This window comes from Cygnus olor, chromosome 1 (assembly GCF_009769625.2).
Source record: "Cygnus olor isolate bCygOlo1 chromosome 1, bCygOlo1.pri.v2, whole genome shotgun sequence".
NCBI classification, from domain to species: Eukaryota; Metazoa; Chordata; class Aves; order Anseriformes; family Anatidae; genus Cygnus; species Cygnus olor.
In genome coordinates, this window is record NC_049169.1 from 206,673,878 (window position 1) to 206,694,476 (window position 20,599).

Below are 20,599 nucleotides of genomic sequence, written 5' to 3' on the forward strand. Positions count from 1 at the left end.
TATTTGTTTTATTTTATTTGGCTTATTTTTATGAGCTCTGTGGTCCAGATCCCCAGCTGTTGTAAATCGGCACCGTGCCCTTCCCTGCCGCAGAGGCGCGCGCCGCCGAGCACCCAGCGCGGTGCGTGGATGCTCAGCATCCCAAAAACCTGCTCGTGCTGCAGGAGAAAATTCACTTTTCGTCTTCTTCCATCCTAGCCTCAGCAGCTGCCGGGGTGTAAAGTCAGGGTACGGACAGATCTTTTCAGGACCAGAGCTGGAGAGCTCTCTGATCAGGGTGTATCAGCTTCAAAGTCTTATTTTGGCACGCTGCTTTTTGCAAACCCGCTCCCGTCCTTAAAGCAGAGCCTCGTGGTGCTTGGCGCTTGTTTTGCATCACAGCAGCCGAGGAGGAGATGCAGCAATCGGTTTCAATGTGAGATGTCTCAGGGCCAGCACGTAGAAACTCCATCACCTCACCCACCTCCTCTTGCACCCCCCTTTAGCCATCCCTAGGGGACTTGGGCTTGGCCAAGCAGGTTGCTGAAGCGACTTGATCGGGGAGCGCTGGAAAACAGATGAGCACTAGAGGGAGCTGCGGCCAGATGTGCACGCTGCAGATGTTGCAACACCCCGGGCATGGAGCAGTTTCCAAGGTGCTTTTGCCTGCTGGAGGTGGCATCTCCTCGCCTGGGTGCTGAGGCATGGGGTGGACAGTCCCTCTGGGTTGAGGGTCACCCTTGGTGCAAGAGTGGCTGCGAATAGGGTGAACAGAGTAAGGGGTTTTTGCACGGTTTTCTTTGTTTTCCTTCTTTTCCTGCAAATTCAGCCCATGACGGTGAGCTGTAGGACTGGGAATGCCATCATTAGGTGTTGTTTGGCCACTTTGGGAAGACCCTCGGTCCCTTCTGGACATGTCCCATGCCCTCCAGGCCACAAGAGCACCATTCCCAGAAATGAGGACAGTTTTGTAGCACTGACAGCTGCCCAATTCACAGGATCCCCGAGTGGCTGATGCTGGCAGAGACCTCCGGGTCCCTGTGGTGCCAGCCCTGCTCCAGCAGGGCCACCCCGAGCAGGGGGCCCAGCCCCACGTCCAGGCAGCTGCTGGAGGTCCCCAAGGAGGAGCCCCCAGCCCCTCTCTGGGCAGCCTGTGCCAGGGCTCCGGCACCCGCCCAGCCCAGCAGTGCTTCCTGAGGGGCAGAGGGCACCTCCCATGTTCCATTTCCAATTCCCATGGTTCAAACATAGCCCTTCGGGACCAAAAGGCGGTGAGCCTGACATTTCCCCCATCTCACTGACCTCAAGCACGCCTGCAGCACCAAGACCTTCCCCGAGCCAGCAGCGTGCTCCCTCCACTTTCAAGAAGCCGGGGAGAAAATGGAAAGATTTTGTCCTTCCCAGCAGCGCCTGCTTCTCTACTTTGGCCGGGGAGGGGGCCGGGACTGCGGGGCACGGGCGCCGGCGAGGAGCCGTCTGCCTGGCAAGGGGGCTGCTAGATGAGCTGCCGTGAAAGGACTGCAGGACGGGGATGGCAGGAGGGGAGCGGGCTGGGGGCGAGGGGGGGGCCGCTTTGAAGTTCTCTCTTCGCTCCGTAGGCAGCTCGGGAAAACTTGACAAAGCTCCACGGCCTTCCTCCGGCAGCGGGGCAGCCAACTCGCCGCTGGCATCGACTTCAGTAGAGCTTGGGCTGGAAGTCAATGGCCTTGTGCCCACTGCTGCCAGCGCTGGATTTGGCACCGTATCTGAAAGCAACTCTTATTTTAAGCTTTTACTTCAGGGATTTTTTTTTCCCCTCCTCCTCTCCCTCCTCCTCCTCACCTCTTTTCTTTTTCTCCTTTCATTTCTTTTTCTTCTTTTCCTTCTTTTCTTTCTTTTCTCTCTCTTTTCTTTCTCTCTTTTCTTTTGTTTCTTTCTCTCTTTCTCCCCCTCTCTCTTTCTCTCTTCCTTTGACTATATAAATCCCATTTCTCTGTTTGAGAAGGCTTTAGGTATTTGCCGAACCACTTTGGGACTTGCAGTCCTCAGGGCAAGACTGAGGATGCTCCCCTGCATCCTTGCTCCTGCACAAACAGTGGCAGGGCTGGGTGGCAGGGCCGTGGGTTGCCTCTGACTACTCAGATGGGGACCCCAAAGCAGTCCTGCCAGCCTTTTCCAGTTGAAAACCTGAGAAAATGAAGCTCCTGCAGATTAAAAACCTTAAATGAGGCCTAGCACACACAGAAAAGCAATTACTGCCTCTCTTTATTTAAGCTTACCACAAACTTATCTCTCCACAGTGATTTAATTTTGCCTAAATCTTTTTGTATCACCCAAATCTCTGGAAAATTAAAGGGTTTAAGAATAAGCGTAAAATTGAGGGTGTCATCACAGAAAGCAAAGCAGACAATTCGGAGCAGAAGTTCATGGTTTCAGCAGTGGTCGCTCTGTGTTGTCTCTTCACCAGTGGTCTCTCTGTGTTGTGTTGTTGGGTTGTATGGCACAAGGGAGGATGGGGAGATGCTCTCCAGAGAGACCCCACATCAGAAGGAGAGGAGATCTTTCCACCCTTTAAGGACATTTTAACAGGCACCAATGTTTCCCTGTTCAATTCAAGGAATTTCTCTCCCTTTGGATTGACCAGAAGCAGTGTCCTATATAGAGTTGTCCTTGTAAAGCCTCGTGTATGGCTTTCATTGATGTCTGCTCAGAGCTGAAGGTCCATCTCCCAAGCTGCTGCTCCTATGAATAGTCTTCTCATGCAGCCCAGATCTGCAGGACCGGGTCTATACTTCTCAAAGGACCTAACACTGTAGAGCATTCATGTTTCCAAATGAATTTATTAACTGCCTGAGATAATTAAAAGAGTAAACGAAAGTCATGGTCCGTCCATGCATCATATTTCCTCTGTAATTACGTTTATGGTTTTCTGTCAGTATCCATAACTTCAATTGAAAGCCCTGCTATGCTATATATAAAGCAGGAGATGTTTGGTTTGGAGCCTGTTTATTTAAAGGGATGGGTCAAATGTGTATATATTTATAAAAAAAAAAAAAAAAAAAAGAAATAAAAAAAAAAAATGAAAAAAAAGGTAAAAATAACAACCCTACAGTTGTCCTCACCATTTGGAGAATGAGGGATGGAGTAGGAGAGTCAAGGGAGGGGAGCATAATGTTAGCAGGAGGAAAATGTGAAAAGCAACATTTATGGGATGGCAGCAGGTAAAACCCTTGTATGCTGCTTCTCAGATGAAGAGTGGGAGTCCAAACAAATGTTTTCATCAGGGATTTTTTCCTAGATTGAGGATTAAAGTCTGTTCTGCTAACTGTGCCCCTGAGGGCTCCTTTATTTGGGCTGCCTATGCCCCTTTGGCTCCAGTTTCTCTCCCAGAGCTGGGGGAGATGGGGTAGACACCCACCCCCGCCACCAAATTTCCTTTCTGCTGCCCACAAATGGGCACCCCAACATTGTCCTTTGCAAGTGGTGAGCATCCCCCTATGGTGTTGCCAGAATTTGGGGAGCAGGGAGGGCCGGTGCCTTTCCACGGGGAAGGTTTAAAGCAACAAGGGGATGGGGGAAGACATTTATGAATGTAGGACAGAGACTGAGCAAACCTGGGCTGTCAGGGCATGGACTAGATGACCTAATAGGCCTCTCACATTCCTAATCTGTGATTTATAAATGTACTTTTCGGTCTCAGCAAGTGACTCCAATAACTGTGAGTTTTCTTTTCCATCCCCATTACCCTTTACTTTTTCCTCCCGACGCTTGGAGATGTTTCCAATTATAGGTTCTCACAAGCAAAGGCATGAAGTTCAGGCCTGGGAGATGTTCAGAAAACACCTTCTTGTGTCGTGCTTTTTTATTCTTGGCGGGCTCCCTGGAGCTCGGCTCATTCGACAAGGAACAGCCACTGCTGCCATTTGCCGAATTCTTCCCAAAGGGGCCACAGTACTTCCTTTCCCAACCTTCTGGCAGATCTTTTCCCCTCTTCCATAAAGCGAATTTCTCTCTTGTTGCATTGCAAATCTGCTTCTCCAGCGGTGACCATTTCAGGCCTTCTGTAATAACACCGTACTACAGCGATCTCTTCGTACCTCCACAGTTCCCTTTTTTCACACCTGGGGTGAGCTTCAGTCTGAATTCAGCTCTCACCCCAACTTGAAGGTGGTTTTCTTCGTTGTTCCTGGTTTATCTGTAATGGTGAGAGGCAGGTGCATCAATATAGACTTCCAGGTCCTTTAAAGACACCCAAGACCTCTACACAGGGCTAGCAGATGTGGTGCAGGATCTATCAGACACATGAATCCTCCTTGAGGGACAGCCAGGGCCAGGTGGGACAACCCAAAGCTTCTGCAGCCTCGCTTGGCACCTCTGATTAGAGCTGCTCCCAATGGTCTGGCCTCTCTCTGAGACCTGGAGCATTCCCCATTCGCCTGAAGCTCAGGCTGTGAAGCCTGCCTCACCCTGCCTGCTTATTTTGCTGCTCGGGGTGTACTGTGCTGGAGTATTTATCATTCTTACTCTATTAGTGGCGAGCTGCTTTGGCCTCTTGCCTGATTTGCATTTCAGCCCGTTCCTGAGAGTTGCTGATAGGTTTTCTGGGATAAGTTTTCACAGGTTTCTGGAGCCAAGTGCTAGGGGTTGGACTCATCTCACCCATCCCTGTGCTTATACAGTCCAGATGTCTGCATCCGAGCTTAGTGCCTGGGTTCCCCCTATAGCCAGTGCAGAAAAAGGGCTCTTCCAGGGTTGATCATCTTATCCTGCTGTAGCTTTCTGATGAACATCAGCTAATCACACCCTAAGACCTCTTTATTTCCATGGGCTAAAGAAGGATCTGAAGGACTAGCATTAAGTCCACACTATGGAGGTTTGCAGTCCCAAGATTGTCCCAAGTCTCCTGCCTCTCTGCCTTCAGAGACGTGATATGTCTGAGCTCCCTGAACACCCAGAATATCGCCAACATATTTTGTCACTCACCACCAGACCAAGTCCAGCACCGATCCACATCTATGGCAGGGTGAGGTGCCTTCTGGAGGTAACCCCCCCTTCATGCAGCCAAAATTGTCCCTGGTGAGCAAGGAACAGAGATGAACAACAGGGCAGAATTTCTGACAATTAGATCCTCAGCTTTCTTCTTTCCCTTGCAATTCACTGGACCAAACTTCTGCTCTCTGTATATTTAATAGACCTCTTTAAATATATGTATGATGTATAAGTTTACATTGCTAGCAGAGTGGTGGTTTCCCTTCCAAGTTTGCCACTGATTGTCTAGTGCCAGAAATGCCAGATTCCAGCCGCCTGAGAATTTGTCAGCACAGCCCTGCTCAGCACTAGCAAAGGTTTGAGCTTTTCCTCACTCAAGGAGGGGTTGGGGTTAGCAGTTATGTGCAGCCCGGGGAGAGCTCCAACATACACAGCAGCTGGTTCAAGCGAGTCGGTAGAACATAGATGTGTTTTCCTGAAAACTGGAGATCAGAGCTAATATCCCCAATCTTGGTTAGGGCTCATTTTTAGCTCCATTTCCATCTCATTTAACTTCTGAAGGACGGGGATGTTACAGCAATAAAGTGAAATATGCCCAGAAATGTGTCTGCTAGTATGCCAAACTAACCAAGATGGCTTAGGATGAAACTGAAAGGCAACACATTTAACAAGGAGAGAAGGAAATATGTGTTAAGGCAGTTGTGTTGCCAGGATCATATGCCAGTTACTGATGCAGCCAGCTCGAAAGTTGTTTTATGGGAACGAATAACATTTATGACTGCCCTAAGCAGGTCATAAAGATACAAAGAGAGTTACACACCAGGCTTCTGCTGATCTCTCTGGGTGCTTGGGAAAGAAAAGCACAGAATACTCTGATGCATGGCACCATTTGCTTTTTATTTATTATTTTTTTTTACCTGGAGTGTGAAACATTGGCAATTGCACCCTAAAAGAACCAGTGGGGTCCATGGGGTATTAATGGCTTCTTCCATGGTAACATGCCTTCTGCTTTTAGTGGATCCCTTCTTAGTTCTGATCATGATAGTCTCTTTGCACATATTTGCCTTGTGCTTCTGCACTAAATCTTTGGAGACTAGAGAAACAGACTTATCTAAGTGCGACAGCAATGGAATTGGTGGAGGCCCTTGGTGTTAACTCTAAGGGAAAGCATCTGTTTTGCAAACTTGGTGGCTTTCCCCTAGGCCTTGCAGAGGATTTTCTCCATAATTAATCACATGACATTTAGCATAATCCTTAGAGAGTGTGTGAGACACATGCTGAATGCAAAACACTGATAACACCAACCTGACTTTTTTTTTTTTTCTGAATACCACAGTCTTGGAAGATCCAGCTTTCTGTTATCGTGGAACTGATGGGTCATTTTTCACTCTGTTGGGAGGTCTGTCCTCTTTGTTCTTCACCAAAAAAACCCCCTCCCACAAGGATTTACGCATTTAGTCAACTTGGCATACGCCCCAGGTGCTTTTGTTCAGGCTCCTCTAGATGACGGAGGGAAATGCACAGGTTTAGAGGGTGACTCTTCCCACCCATCTTCAACACCTACTTTAGCTGAGACAAATCACTTTTAAAAGTTGCCCATCTCTGTTACCATCTTAAACTAGGCACATAATTTGCAGGTAGCTAATATTAGGTCAGATGAACGCAGGCCAAAGCATTTGCTGGGTCAGAGATACTGGAGAAATAAATACCGACCTGGAGATTAACTTTTTGTGGGTTTTAATGCCTTTTTGCATGTGCTTGTCTCCTCAGAGCTCTGTCCAAGACTCCTTCGGCTTTGGCCCTGAATCAAACCCAGCACTGCAAGCAGCTCGAAGGCCTGGTGGTTTCCCAGGTGCAGCTGTGCCGCAGCAACCTGGAGCTGATGCAGACCATCATCCAGGCGGCCCGGGAAGTGATAAAGACCTGTCGTAAAACTTTCTCAGACATGCGGTGGAACTGCTCATCCATTGAGCTGGCTCCGAACTACCTGCTGGACTTAGAGAGAGGTAAACACCACTGCTGGGCTCAGCCAGGGACATGAGTGAGTAGAGTCGGCCAGTGTGTGTGTATGCGTGTTGGGGAAGGGTCGTGCTGCCGGGGGGATGTGGAAGGACTGCATGGTGTGGTGGGCCTGCTCTCTGAGACCACGTTCATCTCCGTGCTGCCAGCTGTGCCCAGGAGCTCTTGAATCCAAGACCTGGCCTCCCACAGCTCTTAAGGTGTGTGACATCAGTCTGGTTCGCTGGTCTCACTTGAATCACAGAATGGTTTGGGTTGGAAGAGACCTTAAGGATCATCTAATGCCACCCTCTGCCATGGTCAGGGCCCCCCGCCCCCAGCCCAGGCTGCCCCCAGCCCCACCCAGCCTGGCCTTGGGCACTGCCAGGGCTGGGGCACCCCCAGCTCCTCTGGGCAGCCTGGGCCAGGGCCTCAGCGCCCTCAGAGGAAAGAATTTCTTCCCAACACCTCCCTGCCAGGCTCCAGCTGGTGCCCCTCGTCCTGTCCCCCCAGCCCTGACCAAGAGTCCCTCCCCAGCTTTCCTGCCCCCCCTGCAGGCCCTGGCAGGCCGCTGGCAGCTCTCCCCGGGGCCTTCTCTTCCCCAGGCCCACCACCCCCAGCTCTCTCAGCCTGGCCCCACAGCAGAGCTGCTCCAGCCCCTGAGCATCCTGGCGGCCTCCTCCGGGCCCGCTCCAGCAGCTCCGTGTCCTTGTGCTGGGCCCAGAGCTGAACGCAGCGCTGCAGGGGGGGCCTCCCGAGAGCGGGGCCCAGGGGGACAATCCCCTCCCTCGCCCTGCGGGCCACTCCTCAGGATGCAGCTGGCCTTGTGGACTGCAAGTGTGCACTGCTGGCTCATGAGGTTCACATGGGCCCACTTCTCAAGCTTGTCCAGGTCCCCTTGGATGGCATCCCTTCTTTCTGTTTTATCAACCACACCACTCAGCTTGGTGTCATCTGCAAACTTACTGAGGGTGCACTCAATCCCACTCTCTATGTCACTGATAAAGATATTAGACAGGACTGGTCCCAAGGCAGACCCCTGAAGTACACCACTCGTCACCAGCTTCTACCTGGGCATGGAGCCATTGACCACCACTCTCTGGGTGCGGCCTTCAAGCCAACTCCTTATCCACTGAGTAGTCCACCCATCAAATCCATCTCTCTCCAATTTGGAGATCAGGATGCCATATGGGACTGTGTCAAAGGCCTTCCAGAAGTCCAGGTAGATGATATTGGTCAGTCTTCCCTCATTGACTAATGCAGTCACCCCATCATAGAAGGCCACCAGGTTGGTCAGGCACGATTTGCCCTTGGTGAAGCCGTGCTGGCTTTCTGGGATCACCTTCTTGTCCTGCATGTGCCTTGACATTGCTTCCTGGATCTGTTCCATGATCTTCCCAGGCATAGAGGTGAGGCTGACTGGTCTGTAGTTCCCAAAAGGACTGGTCTAGCAAGCACTCTGCGGGCTTGAACCTGCACCACAGTCATGGGAGGACCCGTGTGGCTGGTGAACGGCAGAAGTGCTGGCTAGTCGTGGAGTCGTGGAGCACTTGCTAACAGCTGTGGAGCTGTTTTTCATGACATTCAGATTTGCAAACAGCACATGCTACCCCTGAGGCTGTCCAGACAGCTCCCTTATGGGTCAGAGCATCCTTGCACACAGGGACAAAAGGAAGCAGGATAATCCATGGGGGGCTTCCTCCATCAGGAAACACTTCTCTGCTGGCACAGACTGCCCAGAGAAGCTGTGGAGTCTTCCTTTTTGGAGATACTTAGAAGCCATCTGGACATGGTCCTGGTCACCCTGCTTGGGGTGCCCCTGCTTCAGTAGGGGTTGGACCAGGTGGCCTGCAGAGGTCCCTTCCAACCTCAGCCATTCTGTGATTCTGTGATTCCTCACATGCTTCAAGAGCAAATCTCACCACAGTGGACAAGTTGCATGAATCCATGTGCCTCCTTGCCCTGCTGGGATGTTGTTTCACAAGCTGAAGAGCTTTTGGGGGAGATTTTCTCCAAGCTGATGATGCCATGAGAGTTCTCAGCTGCAGCGAGTTGGTGTGTTTGGTGTTCTGTGGGGCAGAGATTATGCGAGCCTCTTTTGGGGAGACATTTAGCTGTCCCAGGAGGCTGAGTTGGAGTTCTTGTCTCTTCCAGGCACAAGGGAGTCAGCCTTTGTGTATGCCCTTTCCGCTGCTGCCATCAGTCACACCATTGCCAGAGCCTGCACCACCGGGGACCTCCCTGGCTGTTCCTGTGGTCCCATCCCAGGTGAGACACCTGGACCTGGGTATCGATGGGGAGGATGTGCAGACAACCTCAACTATGGTCTTATCATGGGGTCCAAATTTTCAGATGCTCCCATGAAGATGAAAAAATCAGGATCACAAGCCAATAAACTGATGCATCTGCACAACAGTGAAGTAGGGAGACAGGTAACAAATCCACGAGAGTTATTGTACTTGTACAACCATCTGTAGTGGTCGGTCGCTCTGTGAGGTTCAGTGTCTCTATCAGCTAGCGAAAGGAGCAGGTTTCTCCTAGATTGCTCTGAACTCCTTTGGCCTGCTGAAGGCTCTGGCTATATAACTCATGCTGGGACTCAGGAGGCCCTGAATGCTAACAGCAGCCCTCTAGAACCGTGGGTGGGATGTCTCATTGCCACCCTATCCGCAGCCGAGGAAGGCTCTGGCTTGCTTACCCCAGGAGGTGTGGTGGGGACGGGTCCCGTAGTGCTCTGCCAAGGGCGTTGCACATGCGAAGTGCTGTGTAAGCACGGAGGATTATCATCTGCCAGACGTGTCCAGCAGCAGCTGCCTCCCAGCCATCCCTGCAGCCAGGAGGGCTGATTTGTTCCTTTCCAAACTGCTTCGCTAGTGATTACTCCCATATCTGGCACAAGCTGCTTTTAACAGCTTGCGTCCTGTGGGTGTGCCAACGCAGGGATAACGCTTACCACGCGTGGTGCTTGGCATGCACCAGGGAGCAAATCCCCGCTGCAGCCCTCCGTGCAGCTGGAGAAATTGGGGTGGGGGACTATAAAGGTGAGCCCTGCACCCATCTCTGAGGCTTCAGCAGTTCCCAGCTCTGGTCCTACCACACAGCTTGATCCTTCCAGGGCTGCTTGCTCTCAGGCGCTGAAGCAGATAAAATTTGGAGCATGCTGAGCTCATTGGCAGCTTTCTGTGTAGCTACCGGCTGAACTTACCTTTGCAGAGCACAACCCTTCCTCCTCTGGGTGTTTTTCTCTACCATTCCCTGCATTCCCTTTGTGTCTGTTTATTACTATTATTATTATTATTATTATTATTATTACTATTACAATGTCTTGAGTTTTTGTTTTAATTGCAATGGGCAAATTTTCATTTGGGACAATGTTGTCGTGGCTGGTGGATTCACCCTTTCCTGTCAGCGTTCCCTGCCATTTCCTACAGTCGTAAAATTAAAGATGTACCAAAGTAAAATGTTTTTCTGGCCCTATGGCCAGCAGAAAGGCAGGGTGAGGGTGCTTTGAATTCATCAAAGCCTTGACATCTGTTACTCAATGCTTAAATCTGCAGGAGGCAGAAATGCATGTTATATATCTATTTATGGATTGCTTTGAATTTCAGCTCCTTAAGAATTCAGAGGGTGTAAATGCAGCCCCATGTAGATATCTCACCAAAATTCAAAGTACTCTTCGGTCTGCTGGCTGCAAAGGTGTGAAAAGCACCCGATGAAAGCAGTCCTGGGCTGACAGAGATCACCACGGAGCTGTGGGATTTCATTCCCTCTGCACAGTAGCTGCCCTAGCATGTGCAGAAATCAGAGCAGCAGTCCTTTTTTATAGCAGTCTCCATTAAGAAAGAATCTTCATTAGCAAGGTTGTGGGATATTTGGACTAAAGACCATTTCCTAACTCCTGCCTTCCTTTTTTGCAGGTCTTAAAAGCCTCTCTTGAAATGAAATGTAAGTGCCATGGAGTTTCTGGGTCATGCTCTATCAAGACCTGTTGGAAAGGCCTTCAAGAGCTGCGAGACATTGCATTGGACCTCAAAAACAAGTATTTATCGGCCACCAAGGTCGTTCACCGGCCCATGGGCACCCGCAAATACCTCGTGCCAAAGGATATTGATATCAGGCCGGTTAAAGAGACAGAGCTGATTTACCTACAGAGCTCGCCTGATTTCTGCATGAAGAACGAGAAAGTGGGGTCACATGGGACCCAGGACAGGTGAGGGTTTCCACAGCGGGTGCTGACTGCACTCTGCACCCCAAAGAAGGAAGGGGCAGAGGGGACCGTGTATGAATAAGAGGTAAATAACTGTGAGGTAGCACATGCGTGCAGGTAAAGAACATCTTAATGAACAGTATGGTCCACAGATGCTCGAGGCTCTTTGTGGTGTGGCAGCCGAGACAGGGCTGCAGGCACCTTTTCCATTATACTGGCAGGTACAGGATACCTTTTGAAATCTTCTCAGAAAGCCATTTATGCAGCTCACCTCAGCAGGTGCACTGATCAAGCAGCTGATTTTTACTTTATTGAGTCCCTCTTGCAACCCTTGCTCATGTGATGAGGTGTTACTCTACTTGAAGGTTCCCCTGAGCAGGCAAGTGTTAACCCAATTCAGACCAGTGCTTGCAGGCAGCCTTAAAAAAGCCCTGTCACCCAAGAAGATTAATACTTAGGATTTTTATTCCACTGCCTTTTAAAAATCCTGGTATTTTTGTCTCGTGTTTATGCGTAGGTATGTCTTCAACCCATTAAGACTGGTGATTTAAGGTAATCACACCCAAACCCACAGTGGGCACAATGCTGTCCCTTCAACAGGAAGCAGACGTGCATGTGTCTTCCCATGATCTGTTTAATTCCCTCTTTGACAAATCATTTCCACTGGTGGGCAGCAGACCCTCTAACAGCCAAATAGTTGTGCTTCCAGAATTTTGCAGAATTTCCAGGATTTTTGTTAAGTGCATACAACAGCTGGATTTCAAGATGGCTTAATGTTGCTGTCTGCTTACTTGGCTTCCTTCAGATAGTTCCCTTAATTCTTCTTTGTTCTTTGTGATACTTTGTGGTGCAGTCTCATGTAGTCACGTTGCAAGGTGCATGCACCTGCCCTTTTTTTGGGTGTCTCTATTTTAACTCTTATTGGACACAGTGGTCTTTCAATTGTGTATTGAGAAGTTAAGTGGAGAGAAGATTTTACTGTCAGAGAAGTGAAATAAATGACTCAAATGCACAAAAGATGCATCCTTTTGGGATACTTTTCTTTCAAGCAATGTTTGGTGAATGGTCTTTAGACGATACCCTTTGGCAATGGTCCTTTAATCTGGAACCACCATTCTATAGACAATAAATCAACATTTATCTGGTGGAGCCAACCTGGTAAAGATGACAGTTGAGTGAGGCAGCTTATGGGAAGTGTGTCCTTTTTGTCCTCTGCTGTTTGGTGAAAGTTAGAGCTTTGTATCCTCCACCAGGACTGCAGGCAATGGCTGGACTGCCATACAATAGCTCGTTCATTCCCAGTCCAGCGGTGGAGCAGTAATTAGCAATGAAGATGTTTATGAGTCACTGAGGACTGTAGGGCACTGCATGTGCCGAGATTGTTTTCTGAAGGAAAATGTCATGTAAGTGGAAGTGATGTTTTTGTGGATTTGCATGGATTTTGACAAACTCGTGTCTTGAAAAAGACCTCTTTGTTGGGACATGCTGTTTTGCAATGAAAAAAATTGGGGAGGTTATTTGGAAATTGGTTTTATAGGAATTGCGTGAAATCAACAGGTTGTGTGAAAAACAAACTGAATTCATTAGAGATCTGCCAAATGAAACATTTTCCATGAGCTGAAATCCTTTTAGAGGGGAGGGAGGTGTTACTTCCTATTCATCTAATTTCATTTTGCAGGAGATTTTGCCTTTTTATCCCAGCTAGTGATGAAAAATATGTAAAGATCGTGAATGATTTTTTTTTCTTTTTCTTGGGGATAGGAAAATGTGTATTGCAGGCATCTGTTTATCCTGAGCTGGGCGACAGCAGTGATTGTGAGCCTTCCAGGCGAGGGTCCAGGGGAAGTGAGATTGAGTGAGGATTTAGAGTGAGATATTAAGGCAGGAGGGGATGACGTTCAGAAGGAACCTGTCAAGAAATACTCCTTACTCTTGGACGTGCAAGATGATGATGAAGGAGGGGAGGAGGGCGAGACAGACCTGTGTTGAGCTGTAGGTCTCTCTCAGGCCAAGCTGTAAGGTCATGTGCAGTTACACTCATTTTCAATGCAGTTGAGAAGATGCCTGGTGTCTCAGAATTGGCAAGTGTAACACAAGACACAGCAGCCCTTTGTTTTAGAGGAAAGAAGTATAAAACCTCCACAATGAGAAATTAGAGGAAAGAAGTATAAAACCTCCACAATGTGTTGAGTTTATTCTTCTTTCTCCTTCTCCCATGGATGCCTTCTTTTCCTCTACAATTTTTTTCTGTCACGGAGAGGGCATTTGATGTATTTTAAACACAGTGGCTTTGTTCCAGCTGCAGATAGTGGCTAATGACAGGGACAAGGAGCAGGAACACAAACAGGCTGCTGTGGGAGAGGGCAGGAAAAAAAGGTGTGGCTTATGCTTACCCCAAAAGATGTAAAACACTCACATGGAAATAGCCCAAACAGGTTTTTTATTTTATAAGTCAAGTCCCGGAGGCACCTTAACATTTTATCCTTGTGCACATCAAAATTTTTGGGGGAAATCCTGCTGTTTCCTACTAGGTTAATTTTTAAGGTCTTTTACAGCAAACGTAATCAAAAAGGGATTTTAGTGGTGGTCCCTTAGTTTGTTTTCTCTCTTCTCTTCTATTCTTCCACCACCTGCCTGTTCCCTGTTTGACCTCTTTTGGGTCATGAACAGGGGTGTGGGACTTCCTTGTAGGGTGTCATGGTGCAGACCTATCTCACTGTGCTCCAGGAGACCTCTGGGCAGCTTCAGCATCTTTCAGCCTCAATTTCTGCCTCTGAAGGGGTGTAGAAGACAGAGGTTCCCATTAAGAGAGGTTCCCATTGGAGAGGGACACTTTTTCAGGGAGTGTAGTGACAGGACAAGGGGTAATGGCTTTAAACTAAAAGAGGGTGGATTTAGATTGGATGTTAGGAGGAAATTCTTCCCTCTGAGGGTGCTGAGGCCCTGGCTCAGGCTGCCCAGAGGAGCTGGGGGTGCCCCAGCCCTGGCAGTACCCAGCCTGGGCTGTTCCTGCCCGTGGCAGGGGTGTGGAATTAAATGGTCTTTAAGGTCCCTTCCAACCCAAATCCTCCTCTGATTCCATGATTTTATGATTCTATGATAAACAACCCATTTTCCCGTTACTGGATTTAAAACCTTGAGATTATTGCACGTTCATTACAAAACGTGAGTTTTTTCATATAACGTGGAGGAAAAGTCCGTTCTGCTCTCCCTCTCCCCCAAGTCTGGTGCTTGCTAGGAGCACACTGGAAGCAGGACAAGGGTTGGTGGCTTAGTTGCAACACCTTGAACATATTGGGTTTCCATGTATGCTGTAGGGAACAATCCTGCACTGGCAGGTGGGTGGAAGGGATAATCTAATCAGTTGCTTCCATCTCTGTAATTATCCCTCACATGGCTCAGGCATATTGTGTGTTTCTCAGGCAGGAAAGGGAATCAAGTAACTTTATAGTGCAACTGTGTGAAAATCCACTCAGAAAACGTGAGCCCAATTACTCAAAAGCCTTTCAGGGCTCTTCACTTCACTTCTTTTCAAAGCCTTATTCAGAATGACCCTGAAGTGTTTTCTAAGACATCCTAGCCCTTCTTAATTCCATGTTGAAATTAGAAATGGTTTGGGAATCTGCATGCCTCCAAGCAGTTGGGGTGTATCCAGATTTCAAAGCCAGGGAGCTCAACCCAAACCTGTGATTTGAAGCCTCACAACTCTTTGAAGTGCTCAAAATCTGATTAAGAAGCTGAGTTTTGCAACTGGTGTCCAAGGCTCCTGCAAACAGGCTTGCTGCAACCCTCACTGATTGCAGCCAAACTCCGTGTGTTTGTTTGCCACCATCACGCTTTCATAGCGAATAAAAATCATCTGGAGACAAATCTAAAGGAGCTGATCTGTGGAGCAGCATGTGGCTTGTATGATTTTCGATACAAGTCAACCACGGGGAAATGCATATCCTACATATATTCCTGTTTCAGAGCCTTATTGGAAGTAAACACCCTATAACTCATCTTTTAATGACATAGTTCAGTTTCTCCTGCCTGAAAAATTTGTTATCAGCTTCAAGCAGAAGATAAATAATAGTAGATTATAAAAATGGGACCTCGTTTGTGAGAAAAGTGGCAAAAGTATTAACCTTCTTTATCAGTAGGGTGCAACGTGTCGTATTTCAAAGGCTGTTTAAGGTCCCATAAGGAATCCAAGGCAAGGGAAATTCTGCCATGCATAGAAGTCTCCAGCCCCCGAGGCCTTGCAGAGATTACTGAGCTGTTTATTACTGATCTTTCCCAGAGCAGCCTTGGAGCCAAGCGAATGCGGCTTCCTCCGTGCTGAAGATGGGAAGGAGCTGTCTTAATGCCACAGAAATCAGGCTGCAATGTCGTGCTGAAGCTAGGCAGGGGTGCTCAGCCACCACTCCTTAGCTGACTGTGGCAATGAACGCGGCCATCCTTCGGTGGTTGCTCCTTGCTTATGTATTGGCTCTTTTATTTCTGCAATATAAAATATTAGTCTTAACTCTCTCCCGAGGTGTCTTATGCTGATTTGTTTTCATGGATAGGAACATGCATGGAGTTAACTGAACATGCTGCTCGGTGGTGACTCGTTTAGCTGCAAGGAGTTAGTGGCTGGTGGCTACCTCTTTGGCATTTTGGTGGTCCAGACATCCAGGTTGATTAAATGCTATGAAACAAGGACCCAGTGGTCTTCAATGTTCAATGACAACCCTTTGTTTTGACCCCATTAGTGTCCAGTCACTCTGCCTTTCATCTGCCGGAGTGCTTTGCATCGTGTGATTATGTGGGCAATGAAATTTCTTAGCAGAAGCACCCATACTTAGAGGGGGATGAGTGGTAGTTTTGGGCAGATGACAGCATTTGGTGTTTGGTTTTTATTAGACCCTCCTTAAGTTTCCATCGCTCAGTGAGAGCACAAGGAACAATACGCTGAGCTTAGATTTTGATTTCGTTATAATTTGTGTGATGGTTTAGCAATTTTTGGAACTGATGTGCCACCTTTTGTTCATGGGACTCAACAAATAAACTAGTAACAAAAATTCCTTTGTGAGTGTTCCAGAAGCTTAAACCAAAGAAAAGTCAGAAAAATAGGACCTTTCTGTTCCTTCCACCCGCCATTTCCACCTTCCCAAGGTAACATGCTTGTGGTTGGCACCAATTTCAGTAGTTGGCCCACCTGTACCTTCTTGGGTTTTTTCTCATTTAAGCCCCAGGGAAGTTTGAATCCTTCCCACTTTGAGAGACCTGAATTTGACCCGAAAACATTTGTGAATAATGAGCATACTGGTGGTTAAATATAATTTCATATAGTAAAATTGCAGTGGATAGTGAATTGTGGGGGAAAAAAACAAGCCAGCTCTCCTAAACATATTTAGTCCCTGTGCCTCAAACTAGTGTTGAGTTAGAGAACATCAGGGCTGGGAATGACTCCACAGAGCCCGATCATTTTAGCAGTGAGACTGAACTGAGAATACCTGGCCCGTTACTGAAGGTGTTTATCTACTCTCTAAAAAACAGCTTCTGGAACAACCTGTTCCAGAGCTTTACTATCCTTAGAGCTATGTTTGTCTCAACCTGATTCTTATTTTTATTTTTTATTTTTCCAATTCAAACCGGTCATATCTTGTCCTCTTTCCTCTGCATATAAAGAATATTTGTTCTCCCATTTTTGCAATAATCTTTTGTAGATGGGGAGTCAGCTCTTACTTCTCTAAGCCAGTTCCTTCAACCTTTTCTGCTTTCTGAACTGCTCCTCTGACTCTCCTGGGAATGTTCCCACATTTATCTGGATCTTTCTCAAAGTGTGTTGCTTGCTTTGCATTTTAATCCACTCTCGCAAAATGCTCTCGGTTCCTTTTGCCCCAGCATTATCCACAGGCTTGTAAGGTTTCTCTCTATTCTTTAATGAAAATACAGGCTGGTTCCAGGATCTCCCTTGACATCTCCTTGCTGACATGAAGTATTGATAACTCTCTTTTGTACAGTTGTTCAGTGTCAGTCTCCAGATATTCCTTGTGGATGAGAAAGCAATTTAAAAGTAGTTAAGATCCTGCCCTCAAAATCGTACATGAAATTGTGCACTTTGATGTATTTTTAGCAATGCCCATTGTTTTACATACTTCCTGGGGGACTCGAATTATTTTTCTTTCCTTTATGTACCGCTGTGCAGCATGACATTACCAGAGCAAAGGGCACTAGAGAAACGACTAGGAACTTGATCTAAAAGAGAGAAAAGAAAGTATTTCTTTACACAGCAGTAGTGTCTTCTGGGACTTGTGGCTGCTGGAGTTCATGGAGACAGGTGGTTTCCCTGCGGTCAGAAAGGGATGAGACAAACCCATGGCCAGCATGCCCACAGGGGGATCCTGTGAGGTCAAACAGGAATGTATCTTCTGTCATCCCTAACGCAACAGCCCAGATGCTGGTGGAGTGTGAGGGGGAAGACTACAGAAAGTGGCCAGATTTGTGTTTTCCTCTCTAAATAGCATCTCCCGCAGCCATTGCAGAGTGCTGGGCCAGGCAGGACATTTCTTATGTCCCTGGAAGCAGCTCCCACTTTTCAATAGGACTTGGGGAGTGAGGTCCCAGCGGATGCCTAGCATGTCCCTGTTGCCACATGGCATTACTGCAGGTGACACAGGACAGAGCAGGCCCCAGTTTGGCTCTCAGATGCCAGCTGGGCAACCAAAAACTATCCTGTCATCTGCTGATGGGACAGAAGGGAACTGGCATTCACAGTGAAAGTATGTGACATCTTCCCATAGCTTTTAATGTACCTGCACTTTTGCAAGGCCCTAAGAGATCTGAAAGAGCAATCCTAAGCAGGATGGTAGAAGGTGGATGGTTTCCAGGTAGAGGGCTCACTGATCTTGCTTTTGACTAGAAAATCTTGCTCAAGTTCTCCTAACACATGGCTCAGGTGGTTTTAAGGAGAGCTTGAGCAAGCTGCCGTTCGCTTTGTGCTCCTGCCTGCTGTACTTAGATTTCCAGCTGAAATTCCTTCTGCAGCTCACTGCAGAACAAAGCAGCAAACCTCCTTCCCCCCTCTGCAAGAGAGCAAAATGGATATTTCAAAATGAAAATCCCCCAGGAGGTAACGGTGAGATGGCTTAGAGATGTGAGACGGGGAAGACTCTTAGAGGTGCCAGGATGTCCTTGCCCATCTGTGCCAGAGAACACCCCCGTGATGAAGCTGTTGGGGCTCAGGGAGTGATGCACGGCAGTGTTTTTGCAAAGAGGGCTGGAAGGGGGAGTTTTGGACAAGGAGATTGAGCAGGATTTGTCCAGTCAGCAGGGCTGGCCTCCTCCCTTCTTGCATAAAGAAGGACAAAGCACCGTGGCAATGTGAAAGCCTGTTCCTGAGCCAGGACCTTGGCTGGGATTGTGGCCGAAGCATCGTTTTTCACCGGTCTTTCAAGTGCTGCTAGAGGTTACGGTGTTGTGTTAAGATGCAATCGCCTGTGTTCATGTTTTCTCTCCGAGAATAGGAAGGAGGGCATTTCTCCGAGTTGCTGGAATTGTGCTGGACCAGGCCCAAAACAAATGAGACTGAACTTAACCCATCAGCAGGGAGCCTGCTGAGATCGCAGCCATGGGCTCTGAAAGCAGATGCTTGGGGGCAGCTTCTGTGGGTAAACTCTGGTCTTCGGGCTCCTTTGTCTTCCCCCACTCGCTTTTTGTATGGCTAGTTGCAGCTGAGAAGCTAACTTTGTTTGGGTTTGTTTAAAAAAGAAAGAAAATTAAGATAATTCGCCCGTGACTATAATTTAAAACAGAGAACAATATGTCTGGTTAGTGGCATTGTCGGAAAAGTTTTCTAGAAAGACATTTAGGTTCGGGATAGAGTCAAAAGCTTTGCTTTGGCTCTTTACCCCTCCTTCCTTCCAGAATGTCACTGTTCCATGATCCAAAATTGAGGGAAATTTGGGTATTTTTTGGTAGATTTTGTTCTTTTCCTATATTTCAGGCTGAAAGGGATGGACACAGCTATGGGAAAGCCCATCTAGGTCATTTTTTCCCCCCGTCAAACCACAGGAGTTGGGTGCAAGGAAAGGGTGATTCCCTGAACCCAGGCAACAGGTGGAAGAGCTTTGTTCTCTAAATGGGATAAATTTGACTCTCTGGTGCTGAATTGGAGCCAGGGTTGCACCATATCCCTTTCCTTGGCCATTTTAATGGGCTTTTAGCACAAGGGGGCAGGGACACACTGCATACCCAGCCCCGTGCTCCTGCAGATTCACAGTCCTCACTAGGGCAACCTCCATGCAGAAGCCTTTCCAGCCTCTGGTAAAGCTGAGTAAGGTTGTCAAATTCCCTCCCCTCTTCTAATGTCACCATCCCTATATTTGAACCTTTGCTCTGAATATTTAATGCATTTACAAATACATTTATGAGGAGTCATTCGGAGGCTTCCTGGCAGAGGGGCCCTGGCCCCCAGGGCAGTAACAACGCCTTTGGTTCAGCATTAGGCAAACACACTTGGTGTGGTTGCAGACTTTGCCTTCGGTAGAGGCTTTCAAAGGTTTGTAAATATTTACACACACTCCTGAATGAAGGGGAGAAGGGGGGGGAGCCTTTAAAAACTGAACATGGGGAGGAATGCAAGTCAGAAATAACAAACAGGAGGCCCGCCTGAGTCAGAAATAAATAAGAGAAGAACAAGAACAAAATCCCAACACCTCATTAATCCCATAACTTCTCCTAAAGCATTACCTCATGAGGAATTCCTATAAATCTCATAGATTTGTTTTCATCTATTAATGGAGTGCTCAGCTCAAGCGTCCGAATTTCTCCTTTCCCTGCCCCAAATTTGCCTTAAACTGTTTCTGTCCAAACTAGCCAGGCAGGATGAGATTTAGGGGAGATGTCAGCAGTCTCCCTGCAATCTTCAAATTACCTTTCTTACAGTAATGTCAAGTCTCAAGGGCTATCTTTACAGCCCCTGGAGAAATGTCATCTCCAGGACATGGTTCATCCCACCCAAAAGTCAATGCTTGTTGTGCTTTCATGTCTACCAGCTTGGAGTATTTTAGGAGAGTGTGATAGCTGGTCTTTGAGAGTGGCTGAGGATCCAGCTCTTCAGTCCCTTCCAAGGCTTCTCCATGCTGGTGATCAAGGAAAAAGATTCCCCAGTTCATGGGTTATTTCCAAAAACCTCAAGCCAGCTGCTCGGAAGCATTTGAAGCAAGGGAACCCCACACAATGCCCGACTTATCCCGACGAGCCTGGCTTTAATTAAAAGCAGAAGCAAAACAAGCAGTGAAAGGCCATGTGATATTTGGCGACTTGTCATCCTGCGCTGTGCTCCCGCTGTGCTGCCTGCTCCTGGGTCAGGGCTCGGGGTGGGACAGGGCCAGCTCCCCGGCTGCTTCTGCTGGGCTGGGACACACTCGGAGGGAAAAGTGCAGAGCCTGTCCCTGTTAGGATCGGCTGTAATTTCCC

At 48.0% G+C, this 20,599-nt stretch overlaps 1 protein-coding gene across 3 annotated transcripts in view; it reads left to right on the plus strand.

The window, feature by feature from the left end:
* Positions 1 to 20,599, plus strand: part of WNT11 (Wnt family member 11) — a 32,505-nt gene that overhangs the window by 5,823 nt on the left and 6,083 nt on the right. For 2 of the 3 annotated variants that reach the window (XM_040544552.1, XM_040544551.1), the window contains exons 3-5: positions 6,718 to 6,953; positions 9,100 to 9,377; positions 10,863 to 11,155. In XM_040544552.1, coding sequence (XP_040400486.1) covers positions 6,718 to 6,953; positions 9,100 to 9,377; positions 10,863 to 11,155 — 807 coding nt within the window. The remainder of the gene's footprint in view (positions 1 to 6,717; positions 6,954 to 9,099; positions 9,378 to 10,862; positions 11,156 to 20,599) is intronic. The other variant, XM_040544553.1, reaches the window with a different exon arrangement.